Below are 17,515 nucleotides of genomic sequence, written 5' to 3'. Positions count from 1 at the left end.
GAATGATAAATTGCAGTATTATTACATAGCTGAGGTTGTTACGGATTTGGAGATAAAAATATGAGTAAAGATTTTCTTTTTTCAATTTTTTTCGATTTTCTTTTTAAAATTAAAACTTTATTTGTTTCTTACTTTTTCCACTTGTTGGTCCCACATGGGACTTAGACATGTGATCATTTGATCTCTTACATAATTAACTGTACTACTTATATAGTACAGTGTATTATGCTGTCAGTAGGAAACTGACAGGCTATGTATTTGGTCATGTGTCTGACATACACAGAAGGTAGACCTGGGGGCCTTCTTTAGACCCTCAGCTGCAATGTATATGCATGAACACCTTGCAATCGCATTCGAGGGATTCCAATGGGTGACATAAGGAGTCCTCTCCTCTGAAACCACTTAGATGCAGCATTCACTATTGACCGCGGCACTGAAGGGGCTAAACAGACAGAATTGGATGGCCCTTCCGATCCTGCCATTGGGCAGCTAAAAAACATACAGCAATTTAAAGTATATTTTTTCTATAGGTTTCTGTGGCGCTGGTATGTCCCAAAAGAATGGCCTTTTATAATACAATTGACACTTTTGCTTGTGATTTGGTCCATCCACTGCTGTATTATAAAGGCATTCTCCCTTTAGAAACATTGACTAAAATACAGTGCCATATGGAGGAGTCACAGCAGTATATAAACATAGGGTCTCCATGGGCTGGGTTCAATTTTCTTCTATCTCCACAAATCTTACTACTACTTCAAAGATCTTGGAGGCTACTCTGACTACAACCACTGTGGAATGTCAACCTTGCATGGGCTTGTCTAGTGATCCTCTGCACTCTCTGCATAAATAACTACTCTAGTAGAGATTGTATTTTTTAATGTACAATATTGTGGAAAATTATATGGCTCCTTCCCAATTTCTTCTATTTTTGCATATTTGTCAGACCTCAATGTTTCAGTTTATTGTTAAACTTCTTGAAATATTAGACAAAGATAACCCAAGTAAACACAACATGCTGTTTTTAAATGTTGTTCATCCCCTGACCTGACCCTATGTGAAAAAGTAATTGGCCCCTTAACTATTGAATCTTCCACTTAACCACATTCCATTGACAACTGGTTTAACTTCACTAGCCACTACCAGGCCAGTATGCACAAGTGGACTGAACTTGGAACTGTGGTGAATCTTCCCAGGAGAGGCTACCAAAGTTGTACCAGGAGCGCATTGACAACTCATCCAGGAGATCACAAAAGAAGCCAGATGAACATCTAGAGAACTGCAGGCCTCACTTTCCTCAGCTATAGTCAATGTACAAGATTCCACAATCAGAAAGAAACTGGCCAAAAATGGAATCCATGAGTTGCAAAGTTAACACCACTGTTGACCAAAAAGAACACAAAGGCTTGTCTTGTATTTTCCAAAACACATCTTGATAACCCCCTACCAATTTTGGAATAATATTCTGTGGATTGATGAGTCAAAGGTGAAGACATGGGTACCATTACATCTTTGGTAAAGCTACCACTGCATTTAAACATAAGAACATTATACCAACGATGGTGGTAGTGCGATGGTCTAGGGCTGATATGCTTCAGCAGGACCTGGATGACTTGTCTTAACTTATGGAAGGATCAGAAAATCCTAAAGGAGAATGTCCACCCATTAGTTTGTGACCTAAAGGGTAGTAGGGTTATGCAGCAGGAACATGAGCCGAAGCACACATGTAGGTCCACCTCTGAATTGCTCAAAAGAAACAGAATGAAGACTTTGGAGTGGTCTCCTCATCAAAGTCCTGACTTGGATCACATTGAGATGCTGTGGCAGGACCCTAAACGACCAGTTTAAGCTCAAAACCCATCCAATGTACAGTAGCTGTAGTCATTGCTACCAAGCTATGCACAACCGTGATTAGGTTTAGGCGGGGCAATTACTTTTTCATATTGGTGATATGGGTTTTGAATAATTTTTTACCTTCGATAAATGGAATGATCATTTTGTGTTTATTTGCGTTTTTATCTTACATTATAATTATTTGGATGTTCTGAAACATTTAAAGACTACAAATTGGCAAAAACACTTTGACAACTCTATCATCCATTACTTATGCCATAGAGTAAGTAATCCAGTTCCAGTACCTCCCCGTAACTATGCCTGTCGTCTGTTGAGTAACTGATGTATGGAGAATAGGAAATCATATCGGGACGGTCAATGTTATAGATGGCTTTATCTTTAGGAAGAGCCGCCAAATCCTTGTAGTCAATGATCTCGTCTCCAAGTTTTGCCTAAGGAAGAAAGGAAAGAAAGAGATGAAAGACAGGTAAGGAGGAAAACAGAGCAGGAAAAAACTGTGAAACAGAGGTGATCATTTGAAGGGAGTAAAGAACAGGGGTGGAGAACATGCATCTATTAGATGGAAGATGGCAGTCCTTGGAAATGCCAATCATTAAAGGGGTTTTGTGGGACTGAAATATTGTTGACCTATCATTACAATGGGCCATTAATATTTTAGAGGTGGGGATACAACATCTGATAGCCCAGCTTTTCTGCCTGTGCTGCTTCCCCTCCCTTGTTTACATAGGCACAGTGACATATATAAGGCTGTGCCTCTATAAGCAATGAAGAAGACCACTGAGGTCCAGGGTAATAGGTCATCAATGATTAAAGGGGTTATATATGACTGATGTAAAAAATGAAAAACAATGTTAGAGCCAGTCTTATACCTCACATGGATCCACCTCCCCCTCCCCCGTTCATGGTGCTATTACTCTGCCAAATTCTCTTCAGGCTGGCAGGGTGTGTGCCCTTTCTGCTGCAGCTTTTTCCCTATCACAGCTCAATGGATGTGTCCTTACTGCTGCAGTTATCTCCCCATCACAGCTTATGGGGCATGTTCTTTGTGTTGCTTCTCTCTATCACAGATCTGGAGGCCTGTCTCTGCTGCATCCCTCTCCCTGTAACTGTCACGGCTTCCAACAGCAAATATGACTGGTGGCAGTTGAAGGATGGAACTGAGCATGTGCGACCATCCCAGTAGGTGGACGTGAAAATTACTATACAGATTAAACACCAGAGGATGCCATTATAAAGAAGTAAAGAGAATATCACGACAGAAAGTAAAAAACTACATTTTAAGTTATATCAAAAACTTTTATTTCATTTTTTTTATGTCCAAAATGCCCTAAAATATTTTTTTTAATTATACTTTATTTATTGATTTTGACTATTTACTAAAGAAATTTCCACCTAAAGCCCTGATTTAAATTCACTATTCTGGCACATCAATGACTTCCCTGTACGGACTCTGCATTGTATCAATGGGGCCGCAGAGAACGGAGCTCCTGCATGTGCCCCTCGTAGATTTACTAAATGCTGGCTTAGCACATGGGTACCCTGTACCCATGTGCTATGCCAGGATTGGCTGAGCAGAGAGGCTCCTGCCTGTGCCTGCTTCACTGAGCTAAAAGTCCTGCATGTCAGCTCTTAGCTTAGCGGAGCAGGCACAGGCAGGAGCCCGCTCCGCTCAGCTAATTCTGGCACAGCACATGGTTACAGGGTACCCATGTGCTATGCCAGCATTTAGCCAACCTCAGGGGGCACAGGCAAGAGCAGCAATGTGTGCTCATGCCCGTACTCCCTGAGCTGCGGCCCCATTCATAAAGTATAGACTTCGTACACTGCTGAGAAGTTAGCGGTGTGCCAAAATAGTGAATTTAAAGCGCGCTTGAAATCAGGGCTTTAGGTGGAAATCTCCTTAGTAAAAAGTCAAAATCAATAAATAAAGTATATTAGAAAAATTATTTTTAGGGAATTTGGGACAAACATGAAAAAAAGTTTAGTTATGCTTTAATGGTGGCTCAACCCCTTTAAGTTCCAGAAAACCCATTTAACATAAAACTGACTCTGTAAAGACCAATGGGAACACTGCTATAAATAAGAGTAGGCTTAAACATTGAGCTCATCCGGCCATACTATTTCTCCTGACCCCCCCTCCCCCCCCCATACACATACACCCTTGGTATGGTCAAGTAGGTATGTACTATCAGTGGGTACAGAGGAGACACCCCTGGTGGCGGCTTATCTTCTGGGAGAAGAAAAGTATCAGACACTGAAATTCAACACGGCACGGTTACATGTAAAATAAATGTGTTATGTCACCATATCCTGAACCAATAACTTTTTTATTTTTCCCTCAACAGAGCTTGTGTCAGGGCTTATTTTCTGTAGCTTTTCAGTTCTTCTGTCGTTTTTTATTGGTATCATTTTGGGAAACATGCAACTGTTTCATCATTTTTATTCTATTTTTAAAGGGGGAAGATGAGGTGACCAAAAAACTAAAACAAAAAAAAAGGAATTCTGGCATTGTTTTTCTTTTATGTTTTTAAAGCCGTCTTTATCTGCCATTTGCCTTTCCCCGTTTTGTCTGGTTTCCTTTATGTGTGTATAGCAAAAAATATATTTCATTGGCTGAAGAGGTTTAATAGAAGTAACACATTCTGATGGCACGCAGGTGCAGGATTAGAGAGAAAAAGGTTTCTGGGAGCGTAACATAAATGACTCCCTACTTCATTGCAAGGTTTTCAAGGTTTATGGCAGATAACCAAACTGTCCTCCCTACGTCGTAATTATCTATATTTTTAGAAATGGGCTAACAAGGCTGCCAGATGTATCGGCACTATGACCAGTATAGGCATCTGTTGTCAATGTGTCAACAAGGCAATTACTACGTCCAATATGTGTCCATTTTTATCCTAATTCTGGATCAGGGGCTTCACTACCATAGCGGCAGACCATGCGACTGCTATGGGGCCCAGGGCAAGAGGGGGCCCAGTCATAGTTGGGATCATCTCCTCTTCTACTGGAGGGGAAAACTTGGTCAGGACTCTACCATCATTCTAAAGGAACAACTTATAGCAAATGAAGCAGTGGGAAAAGATGGCCCGAGGGTCACTGAAAGGGGTTTAGGCAGAAGCCCTTCTGTCCTGTGTGGGGGGCCTGGTGTGATCCTTTATATGGGGCCCTTACTTCTCTATGTACACCACTGTTCTGGATATTCCCATACTTTTCCAGACATGCGTGTAACTGATGTGAGCTGTTTATCAGTATTATATTCATTCATTTCTTTTTCATTTTTTTTTATTTTACTACGAAAAGGATTGGTATAACATCATACTACACTGTACAGTAACCACCCAGGAATTGTCATGGAGTTAGGAGGAATAATCCCCACAGCTCTTGGGAAATTCAACTTTAATTTATCATTGCTCTCTGGCCCTAATATACTTAACTTAAAAGGGTTGTGTCACAAAACATACTTACATTTTTCAAACCAGCCCCTGGATCTGAATACTTTTGTAATTACATGTAATTAAAAAATTTGGATAGCCAGTGAGCTAGTCAATAAAATGTATCTGTATAGCGCCACCTGCTGTTTGTTCTTTTCCTTATTTTTTGTCTGTCTCAGGTCGAACGTGCTCAGTTTAAATAAATCTTCAACTGCCAACAGCCACACATTCTGTTTGAAGCTGTGTTAGTTACAGGGAGAGAGCTGCAGCAGAAAGGACACCCTCCCCCTGAGCTGCAGCAGAAAGGACACCCTCCCACTTGAGCTACCAGCTTGATATGAATCTAGAAGAGCAGTGAATGTGGAGATCTCTGGATACATGTGAGGTCCAGGGCTGGTTCTAGCTTTGTTAGAAAGAGATTGTCATGTACAATATGATGTCTGATTTTCATTTTTACATACATCATGGCATAACCCTTTTTAAAGGGGTTACCCCATGACTAATCTAAAAAATTAAAATCAGACATCATATAGCACAGGGGTACTCAACTGACAGACGGCGGTCCGAATCCGGACCATGGTTGCCACTTGCCAGCTGTCCGGACCCCTGCACAGTGGCGTGCTAGGGAAGGGAGCGGTCCGCCCCGGGTGCCAGCTCTCATGGAGTACCAGAGCCTAAAAGCAATGAGTGTTTCCATCAATACAGATGGAAGCGCTCATTACTGGAGCGCAGGGAGCTGCTGTCCTGTCACTCACCGCTCAGCTCCTCGCGCTCCTCCTCTCCTTCAGGCCGGCGGCGCTCTGAATGGTGAAGCAGGAAGACTTCTCCCCGCTCCACCATTCAGCCTGCAGACACAGATCGCGCTGCCGTCCTGTGTGGGCGGAGCCTGCAGACTGGAAATCTGCATAAGCTCCACCCACACAGTGCTGCAGCTCGATCTGTGCCTGCAGGGGAGAGAGGACTGTGAGCTTCAGGAATGGGACAAGATGAGTAGTTACAATGGGGGTACAATAGGCATTTGTACTCTGGAGGGGGCACAATGGGCATTGCAAATGTGAAGGGGGCACAATGGGCATTTCTACTCTGGAGGGGGCACAATGGGCATTGCTAATTTGAAGGGGCACAATAGGCATTTCTACTCTGGGGGGGCACAATGGGCATTTCTACTCTGGAGAGGGCACAATGGGCATTTCTACTCTGGAGGGGGCACAATGGGCATTTCAAGTATGGAGGGAGTACAATGGGCATTTCAAGTATGGAGGGAGTACAATGGGCATTTCTACTATGGAGTGGGTACAATGGGCATTTCTACTATGGAAGGGGCACAATGGGAATTTCTACTATGAAGGGGGCACAATGGGCATTTCTACTATGAAGGGGGCACAATGGGAATTTCTACTTTGAAGGGGGCACAATGGGAATTTCTACTCTGAAGTGGGCACAGAGGGGATTGCTAATGTGAAGGGGGCACAATGGGCATTTCTACTATGGAGGGGGCACAATGGTCATTACTACTATGGAGGAGGCACAGTGCACAGAGGGCATTACTACTGCGAAGGGGGCACAATGGGCATTACTAGCACAGAGGGCATTACTACTATTAAAGGGGCACAATGGGCATTTCTAATGTGAAGGGGGCACAATGGGCATTTCTACCCTAGAGGGAGCACAGAGATCATTGCTAATGTGAAGGGGGCACAATGAGCATTTCTACTATGGAGGGGGCACAATGGGCATTTCTACTATGGAGGGGGCACAGTGCACAGAGGGCACTACTACTCTGAAGGGGGCACAGTGCACAGAGGGCATTACTACCATCAAGTTGGCACACAGGGCATTATTACTGTGAAGGGGGCACAATGGGCATTACTACTATTAAGAAGCACAATGGGCATTATTACTGTGAAGGGGGTACAATGGGCATAACTACTATAAAGGGCATTATTACTGTGAAGGAAGCATAATGAGGATTATTAATATGAAGGAGGCACAGTGGGGATTATTACTATGAAGGGGGCACAATGGGGATTATTAATATGAAGGAGGCACAATGGGGATTATTACTATGAAGGGGGCACAATGGGGATTATTACTATGAAAGGGGGCACAAAGAGGGCATTACAACTGTGAAGGGGCACAGATAGGGCATTACTACTGTGAGGGGGCACTTAGGGTATTCATACTCTGTGGGGAGGAACTAAGGAGGCATCACAATGTGTCAGGGGCACTAAGGAGCATCATAATGTGTGGGGGCACCAAGGGATCACCCTGCTGTGAGGGTGCATCATACTCTGTGGAGCACTAAAGGGATATCATACTGTCTGAGGGGCATTAAAGGGGCATCATTATTGTTAGGGGGCACTGAAAGGACATTCTTACCGTTTGGTCAGCAGAAAGGAGATTAGGTGAGCTTGGAGGTGTGGATTATTGTAAAAAAATAAATAAAATAAAGCAACGCTACATGCCAATGGTGTTGCCCCTTTTTATATATTTTTTTGTTTTGCAGCTCGGACCTTCATCCTACAGAAGACTCAGGTATGTGGACATTTACCAAAGGTACTTGAGTACCCCTGATATAGCACATGCCAATCTCTTTCTAACAAAGCTAGAACCAGCCCTGTACCTCACATGGAGCCAGAGATCTCCCTATTCATTGCTCTGCTAGATTTATATCAAGCTGGCCGCTCAGGGGGAGTGTCTTTTCTGCTGCAGCTTAGGGGGCGTGTCCATGCTCTCCCTATCACAGCTCAGGAGCCAGCTGAAGAATGAAACTGAGCATGTGCGGCCATCTTAGTGAGCAGGACAAAGAAATAAGAAAAAATACAAACAGCAGGTGGCGCTAAACAGATACATTTTATTGAATAACTATTTTATTGAATACATTTTATTGAATTACTATTTTATTGAATACATTTTATTGAATTACCAGGGGCTGGTTTGAAAATTGTAGAATATTTTTCGTGGGACAACCCCTTTAGGTTTTACTCCAGGAGTGACCCTTAGACGTGCTTGAAAAATTACCCTAACAGATTTTAGTGCTAACAATAAATAACATTATATTTTAATTTTTTTATTCTTAACTTATTTTTAATTTAACATTTTTTAATTTAAGACATTTTCAGGAACAGCAATACCAGTTGTTTTTCTTTTTTTATTATTTTTTTTTACATAAGAACAGTTTTTTGGGGGGATTACTTTATTACTATATTTTATTTTTCTTAATATTAAAAAAAACTTAGATTTTAACCTTTTTTTTGTCCTCTTGAACCTGGAGTCGTTAGACTGCTTGTACTATTCATAGCAATACCTCTGCACTGCTGTGAATGGTGATTTTGCCCCAATAGAAAATACTGGCCTGACTTAACACTGGGTGTTTTTTTTTTACACCAATGCTTCGATCAAATGTTGAGTTTTGCAGCATTGCCCTTTTAAAATATATATATATGTTTATTTCCTGTCATTTTTAATATAAAATGCTATAAAAAAAGAAGCAAAATGAAGTCTGAACAGGTGTAATGAATGATCTCTTATGGAGAAGCAAATAACTACAAATCCAGGAAATATTCATCCCCTCCACCTCTTTCAGTGCTGACCCCTGTACCGAGCAGCCCTATGCAGGAGCCCAGTTTGCCCTGGTTTGCCATACCAGTTTATTTTGTAACTCAAATTGAAGTTGATTGTTTATGGAGAAAATGTCTGTTCTGAGAGACGGAAATCTTCAGCAGGCCCTGATTCCGTAGCAACTGCATTGTGAGGGAGTCGAAAGAAGGGCACAGGGAGCCATTGCGGCATCTGAGAGGTTAAACAGCTGGGATCTGAATTAATCTCTGATCCCAGCCACTACAGGTGGGTGTCAGCTGTGTGATACAGCCAGCAGTGCCTTAGCTCTCTTGGGCATGGAGTTCTCTAGAGCTTCACAGGTTGCCACTGCAATCCTCTTCCACTCCTACATGACGACATCACGGAGCTGGTGGATGTTAGGGACCTTGCTCTCCTCCACCTTCCGATTGAGGATGCCCCACAGATGCTCAATAGGGTTTAGGTCTGAAGACATGCTTGGCCAGTCCAGCACCTTTACCCTCAGTTTATTTACAAGGCAGTGGTCGTCTTGGAGGTGTATGGGGTCATTATCATGTTGGAATACTGTCCTGCGGCCCAGTTTCTGAAGGAGGGGATCATGTTCTGCTTCAGTATGTCACAGTCAGGGCCGGTTTTAGATAAAATGTGGCCCTGGGCAGAATTAAAAGCGAGGCCCCAAACTCTGAAGTACTGTATCAACTGTCACATTTATTCACTTGACGCAAGGGGAGAAGCCACCGCCATGGCCCACGATTGGTTGCAGTCAGCGTCAAAATGGATAATGACATCCAGAGACCTGAGCAGAGGTCGGAGAGCACCGGAGCCGAGAGCCAGTGTCAGGAGGCAGGTAAGGCCCAGTTCACACTTCAGTTGTTTGGTCAGTCATTTCCATCAGTTATTGTCCAAACCAGTAGTGAAGCCTACTCAGAGATAAGGTGTAATGGAAGGATTTCCTCCTGTTCTGTGTTTTTGACCCACACCTGGTTTTGGCTCACAATAATTGATGGAAATAACTGGTGTGAACTCAGCCTAAGGCCTCATGCACACAGCCGTTGTGCGGCCGTTCCGTGCATTGGGGACTGCAATTTGCGGGCAACATCCGTGCGGCGGCCGGGATGGATCGAGCCCCATTCAAATTCAATGGGTCCGTGATCTGTCCGCACCGTAAAAAAATAAATAGAATATGTTCTATTTTTTTGTGGTACGGAGGCACGGATGGAAACACCACGGAAACACTCTGTAGTACTTCCGTGGGGTTGCGATCCATGCTTCCGTTCTGCACTGCATCTTCCGGATTGTGGACCTGCTGTATGCCACGGCTGGGCGCATGAGGCCTAAGGGTGATCATCATATCACGGACTTGAATGCGTCTGCAATCCAGAAGGAGCAGTGTGGAACGGAGGCATGGATCCACTATGGAGTACTTCTATGGGATTCCTCTCTCCGCCTCCGCACTGCAAAAAATAGAACATGTTCTATTTTTTTACGGTGTGGACGGATCACGGACCCATTCAAGTTGAATGGGTCTGTTTCTGTCTGCGGCAACTGCATGTAGTGCTTCCGGTGTTCCGTTCTGTGACTCCATTCCGCATCTCCGGAATTGCGTGATGCGTGGTGCACCCAACGGCCGTGTGCATGACCCTCCCATCCCTGTAACCTCTGCAGCAATGCTGGCAGCACTCATACAACCTCTAGATATGACGCTGAGCACATGCTGTCAACTTCATTGGTCGACCATGGCGAGGCCTGTTCTGAGTGGAACCTCTCTTATTAAACCGCTCTATGGTCTTGGCCACCGTGCTGCAGCTCAGTTTCAGGGTGTTGGCGATCTTCTTATAGCCTCGGCCATCTTTATGTAGAGCAACAATTCTTTTTTACAGATCCTCAGAGGGTTCTTTGCCATGAGGAGCCATGATTAACTTACAGTGACCAGAATGAGACAGTGTGAGAGCAATAAAACCAAATGTAACAGACCTGCTCCCCATTCACACCTGAGACCTTGTAACTAGAGTTGAGCGAACACCTGGATGTTCGGGTTCGAGAAGTTCGGCCGAACATCCCGGAAATGTTCGGGTTCGGGATCCGAACCCGATCCGAACTTCGTCCCGAACCCGAACCCCATTGAAGTCAATGGGGACCCGAACTTTTCGGCACTAAAAAGGCTGTAAAACAGCCCAGGAAAGAGCTAGAGGGCTGCAAAAGGCAGCAACATGTAGGTAAATCCCCTGCAAACAAATGTGGATAGGGAAATGAATTAAAATAAAAATTAAATAAATAAAAATTAACCAAAATCAATTGGAGAGAGGTTCCATAGCAGAGAATCTGGCTTCCCGTCACCCACCACTGGAACAGTCCATTCTCAGATATTTAGGCCCCGGCACCCAGGCAGAGGAGAGAGGTCCCGTAACAGACAATCTGGCTTCATGTCAGCAGAGAATTAGTCTGCATGTCATAGCAGAGAATGAGGCTTCACGTCAGCCACCACTGCAACAGTCCATTGGCATATATTTAGGCCCAGCACCCAGGCAGAGGAGAGAGGTCCCGTAACAGACAATCTGGCTTCATGTCAGCAGAGAATCAGTCTGCATGTCATAGCAGAGAATCAGGCTTCACGTCACCCACCACTGCAACAGTCCATTGTCATAAATTTAGGCCCAGCACTAGTGTTGAGCGGCATGTCCCATATTCAAATTCGCGAAATTTTGTGAATATTCGAAAGAATATTCGTAAAATATTCGCGATTATTCAAATTCGTTATTATTTCGCATATGCGATAATTCGAATTTTCGCATCGCATAATACATATGCTATGCAAAATTCACATGTGCGCTAATGAAATCGCCTTACGAAGATTCGCAACTCAATTCAATCATTAATGTATGAATGCAATGCCCTTTGCCTCTGTTCTGGGACAAGTGTAGATATTCGCATGTGCGCTAATAAAATCGCCTTACGAAGATTCGCACCTCAATCACTTTCTAGGGAATGTGAGACTTTTGGGAATCAATCGAGATACAGTGGGGGGTGATGACAGTAGTTGACAGAGTACAGATCAATGTAATCTGTAAGGTGGAAAGTAAAATAAAAAATACGAATTTTCGTTAATCGAATTTTACGAAGTTCTACGTATTCGCGAATATGGTGCTATACTATATGAATGCACAGGCCTTTGCCTCTCTGTTCTGGGGACAAGTGTAGATATTTGCATTTGCGTTAATAAAATCGCCTTACGAAGATTCGCAGCTCAATTCAATCACTAATGTATGAATGCAAAGCCCTTTGCCTCTGTTCTGGGACAAGTGTAGATATTCGCATGTGCGCTAATAAAATCGCCTTACGAAGATTCGCAACTCAATTCACTAATGTATGAATGCAAAGCCCTTTGCCTCTGTTCTGGGACGTGCCGATATTCGCATGTGCGCTAATAAAATCGCCTTACGAAGATTCGCGCCTCAATCACTTTCTGTGTACTGTAATTTTGTGGGGGGGGGGGAAAAACAGAAAACGAATATTCGCCTCAATCACTTTCTGTGTACTGTAATTTTGTGGGGGGGGGGGAAAAACAAAAAACGAATATTCGTTTTTACGAATATATAGCACTATATTCGAAATATTCGCGAAATCGCGAAGTTGCGATATTCGCGAAAAAAATTTGCTTTTCGAATATTCGCGCTCAACACTACCCAGCACCCAGGCAGAGGAGAGAGGTCCCGTAACAGAGAATCTGGCTTCATGTCAGCAGAGAATCAGTCTGCATGTCATAGCAGAGAATGAGGCTTCACGTCAGCCACCACTGCAACAGTCCATTGGCATATATTTAGGCCCAGCACCCAGGCAGAGGAGGGAGGTCCCGTAACAGAGAATCTGTCTTCATGTCAGCAGAGAATTAGTCTGCATGTCATAGCAGAGAATGAGGCTTCACGTCAGCCACCACTGCAACAGTCCATTGGCATATATTTAGGCCCAGCACACACACAGGCAGAGGAGAGAGGTCCCGTAACAGACAATCTGGCTTCATGTCAGCAGAGAATCAGTCTGCATGTCATAGCAGAGAATGAGGCTTCACGTCAGCCACCACTGCAACAGTCCATTGGCATATATTTAGGCCCAGCACACACACAGGCAGAGGAGAGAGGTCCCGTAACAGACAATCTGGCTTCATGTCAGCAGAGAATCAGTCTGCATGTCATAGCAGAGAATGAGGCTTCACGTCAGCCACCACTGCAACAGTCCATTGGCATATATTTAGGCCCAGCACACACACAGGCAGAGGAGAGAGGTCCCGTAACAGAGAATCTGGCTTCATGTCAGCAGAGAATCAGTCTGCATGTCATAGCAGAGAATGAGGCTTCACGTCAGCCACCACTGCAACAGTCCATTGGCATATATTTAGGCCCAGCACACACACAGGCAGAGGAGAGAGGTCCCGTAACAGAGAATCTGGCTTCATGTCAGCAGAGAATCAGTCTGCATGTCATAGCAGAGAATGAGGCTTCACGTCAGCCACCACTGCAACAGTCCATTGGCATATATTTAGGCCCAGCACACACACAGGCAGAGGAGAGAGGTCCCGTAACAGAGGATCTGGCTTCATGTCAGCAGAGAATCAGTCTGCATGTCATAGCAGAGAATCAGGCTTCACGTCAGCCACCACTGCAACAGTCCATTGTCATAAATTTAGGCCCAGCACCCAGGCAGAGGAGAGAGGTCCCGTAACAGAGAATCTGGCTTCATGTCAGCAGAGAATCAGTCTTCATATCATAGCAGAGAATCAGGCTTCACGTCACCCACCACTGTAAGAGTCAATTTTCATAAATTTAGGCCCAGAACCCAGGCAGAGGAGAAAGGTCCCGTAACAGACAATCTGGCTTCATGTCAGCAGAGAATCAGTCTTCATATCATAGCAGAGAATCAGGCTTCACGTCACCCACCACTGTAAGAGTCAATTTTCATAAATTTAGGCCCAGAACCCAGGCAGAGGAGAAAGGTCCCGTAACAGACAATCTGGCTTCATGTCAGCAGAGAATCAGTCTTCATATCATAGCAGAGAATCAGGCTTCACGTCACCCACCACTGTAAGAGTCAATTTTCATAAATTTAGGCCCAGAACCCAGGCAGAGGAGAAAGGTCCCGTAACAGACAATCTGGCTTCATGTCAGCAGAGAATCAGTCTTCATATCATAGCAGAGAATCAGGCTTCACGTCACCCACCACTGCAACAGTCCATTGGCATATATTTAGGCCTAGCACACAGGCAGAGCAGAGAGGTCCCGTAACAGACAATCTGGCTTCATGTCAGCAGAGAATTAGTCTGCATGTCATAGCAGAGAATCAGGCTTCATGTCAGCCACCACTGCAACAGTCCATTGGCATATATTTAGGCCCAGCACACACACAGGCAGAGGAGAGAGGTCCCGTAACAGAGAATCTGGCTTCATGTCAGCAGAGAATCAGTCTGCATGTCATAGCAGAGAATGAGGCTTCACGTCAGCCACCACTGCAACAGTCCATTGGCATATATTTAGGCCCAGCACACACACAGGCAGAGGAGAGAGGTCCCGTAACAGAGAATCTGGCTTCATGTCAGCAGAGAATCAGTCTGCATGTCATAGCAGAGAATGAGGCTTCACGTCAGCCACCACTGCAACAGTCCATTGGCATATATTTAGGCCCAGCACACACACAGGCAGAGGAGAGAGGTCCCGTAACAGAGGATCTGGCTTCATGTCAGCAGAGAATCAGTCTGCATGTCATAGCAGAGAATCAGGCTTCACGTCAGCCACCACTGCAACAGTCCATTGTCATAAATTTAGGCCCAGCACCCAGGCAGAGGAGAGAGGTCCCGTAACAGAGAATCTGGCTTCATGTCAGCAGAGAATCAGTCTTCATATCATAGCAGAGAATCAGGCTTCACGTCACCCACCACTGTAAGAGTCAATTTTCATAAATTTAGGCCCAGAACCCAGGCAGAGGAGAAAGGTCCCGTAACAGACAATCTGGCTTCATGTCAGCAGAGAATCAGTCTTCATATCATAGCAGAGAATCAGGCTTCACGTCACCCACCACTGTAAGAGTCAATTTTCATAAATTTAGGCCCAGAACCCAGGCAGAGGAGAAAGGTCCCGTAACAGACAATCTGGCTTCATGTCAGCAGAGAATCAGTCTTCATATCATAGCAGAGAATCAGGCTTCACGTCACCCACCACTGTAAGAGTCAATTTTCATAAATTTAGGCCCAGAACCCAGGCAGAGGAGAAAGGTCCCGTAACAGACAATCTGGCTTCATGTCAGCAGAGAATCAGTCTTCATATCATAGCAGAGAATCAGGCTTCACGTCACCCACCACTGCAACAGTCCATTGGCATATATTTAGGCCTAGCACACAGGCAGAGCAGAGAGGTCCCGTAACAGACAATCTGGCTTCATGTCAGCAGAGAATTAGTCTGCATGTCATAGCAGAGAATCAGGCTTCATGTCAGCCACCACTGCAACAGTCCATTGGCATATATTTAGGCCCAGCACACACACAGGCAGAGGAGAGAGGTCCCGTAACAGAGAATCTGGCTTCATGTCAGCAGAGAATCAGTCTGCATGTCATAGCAGAGAATGAGGCTTCACGTCAGCCACCACTGCAACAGTCCATTGGCATATATTTAGGCCCAGCACACACACAGGCAGAGGAGAGAGGTCCCGTAACAGAGAATCTGGCTTCATGTCAGCAGAGAATCAGTCTGCATGTCATAGCAGAGAATGAGGCTTCACGTCAGCCACCACTGCAACAGTCCATTGGCATATATTTAGGCCCAGCACACACACAGGCAGAGGAGAGAGGTCCCGTAACAGAGGATCTGGCTTCATGTCAGCAGAGAATCAGTCTGCATGTCATAGCAGAGAATCAGGCTTCACGTCAGCCACCACTGCAACAGTCCATTGTCATAAATTTAGGCCCAGCACCCAGGCAGAGGAGAGAGGTCCCGTAACAGAGAATCTGGCTTCATGTCAGCAGAGAATCAGTCTTCATATCATAGCAGAGAATCAGGCTTCACGTCACCCACCACTGTAAGAGTCAATTTTCATAAATTTAGGCCCAGAACCCAGGCAGAGGAGAAAGGTCCCGTAACAGACAATCTGGCTTCATGTCAGCAGAGAATCAGTCTTCATATCATAGCAGAGAATCAGGCTTCACGTCACCCACCACTGTAAGAGTCAATTTTCATAAATTTAGGCCCAGAACCCAGGCAGAGGAGAAAGGTCCCGTAACAGACAATCTGGCTTCATGTCAGCAGAGAATCAGTCTTCATATCATAGCAGAGAATCAGGCTTCACGTCACCCACCACTGTAAGAGTCAATTTTCATAAATTTAGGCCCAGAACCCAGGCAGAGGAGAAAGGTCCCGTAACAGACAATCTGGCTTCATGTCAGCAGAGAATCAGTCTTCATATCATAGCAGAGAATCAGGCTTCACGTCACCCACCACTGCAACAGTCCATTGGCATATATTTAGGCCTAGCACACAGGCAGAGCAGAGAGGTCCCGTAACAGACAATCTGGCTTCATGTCAGCAGAGAATTAGTCTGCATGTCATAGCAGAGAATCAGGCTTCATGTCAGCCACCACTGCAACAGTCCATTGGCATATATTTAGGCCTAGCACACAGGCAGAGGAGAGGTTCATTCAACTTTGGGTAGCATCGCAATATAATGGTAAAATGAAAATAAAAATAGGATTGAATGAGGAAGTGCCCTGGAGTCCAATAATATATGGTTATGGGGAGGTAGTTAATGTCTAATCTGGACAAGGGACGGACAGGTCCTGTGGGATCCATGCCTGGTTCATTTTTATGAACGTCAGCTTGTCCACATTGGCTGTAGACAGGCGGCTGCGTTTGTCTGTAATGACGCCCCCTGCCGTGCTGAATACACGTTCAGACAAAACGCTGGCTGCCGGGCAGGCCAGCACCTCCAAGGCATAAAAGGCTAGCTCTGGCCACGTGGACAATTTAGAGACCCAGAAGTTGAATGGGGCCGAACCATCAGTCAGTACGTGGAGGGGTGTGCACACGTACTGTTCCACCATGTTAGTGAAATGTTGCCTCCTGCTAACACGTTGCGTATCAGGTGGTGGTGCAGTTAGCTGTGGCGTGTTGACAAAACTTTTCCACATCTCTGCCATGCTAACCCTGCCCTCAGAGGAGCTGGCCGTGACACAGCTGCCTTGGCGACCTCTTGCTCCTCCTCTGCCTTGGCCTTGGGCTTCCACTTGTTCCCCTGTGACATTTGGGAATGCTCTCAGTAGCGCGTCTACCAACGTGCGCTTGTACTCGCGCATCTTCCTATCACGCTCCAGTGCAGGAAGTAAGGTGGGCACATTGTCTTTGTAGCGTGGATCCAGCAGGGTGGCAACCCAGTAGTCCGCACAGGTTAAAATGTGGGCAACTCTGCTGTCGTTGCGCAGGCACTGCAGCATGTAGTCGCTCATGTGTGCCAGGCTGCCCAGGGATAAGGACAAGCTGTCCTCTGTGGGAGGCGTATCGTCATCGTCCTGCCTTTCCCCCCAGCCACGCACCAGTGATGGACCCGAGCTGCGTTGGGTGCCACCCCGCTGTGACCATGCTTCATCCTCATCCTCCTCCACCTCCTCCTCATCCTCGTCC

At 45.3% G+C, this 17,515-nt stretch overlaps 1 protein-coding gene across 9 annotated transcripts in view; it reads right to left on the bottom strand.

Annotated features, from left to right (window-relative positions):
• ABLIM2 (actin binding LIM protein family member 2) overlaps window positions 1–17,515 on the bottom strand; it is a 196,031-nt gene that overhangs the window by 69,377 nt on the left and 109,139 nt on the right. For 6 of the 9 annotated variants that reach the window (XM_044295879.1, XM_044295878.1, XM_044295880.1 and 3 more), the window contains exon 10: window positions 2,136–2,282. The exons of the other annotated variants lie outside the window; for them this stretch is intronic. In XM_044295879.1, the coding sequence (XP_044151814.1) occupies window positions 2,136–2,282 (147 nt within the window). The remainder of the gene's footprint in view (window positions 1–2,135; window positions 2,283–17,515) is intronic. 9 annotated transcript variants of the gene reach the window in all.

The sequence above is a fragment of the Bufo gargarizans genome, chromosome 1, assembly GCF_014858855.1.
Source record: "Bufo gargarizans isolate SCDJY-AF-19 chromosome 1, ASM1485885v1, whole genome shotgun sequence".
Classification (NCBI taxonomy): domain Eukaryota; kingdom Metazoa; phylum Chordata; class Amphibia; order Anura; family Bufonidae; genus Bufo; species Bufo gargarizans.
This window is presented reverse-complemented; position numbering and strand designations above follow the sequence as displayed.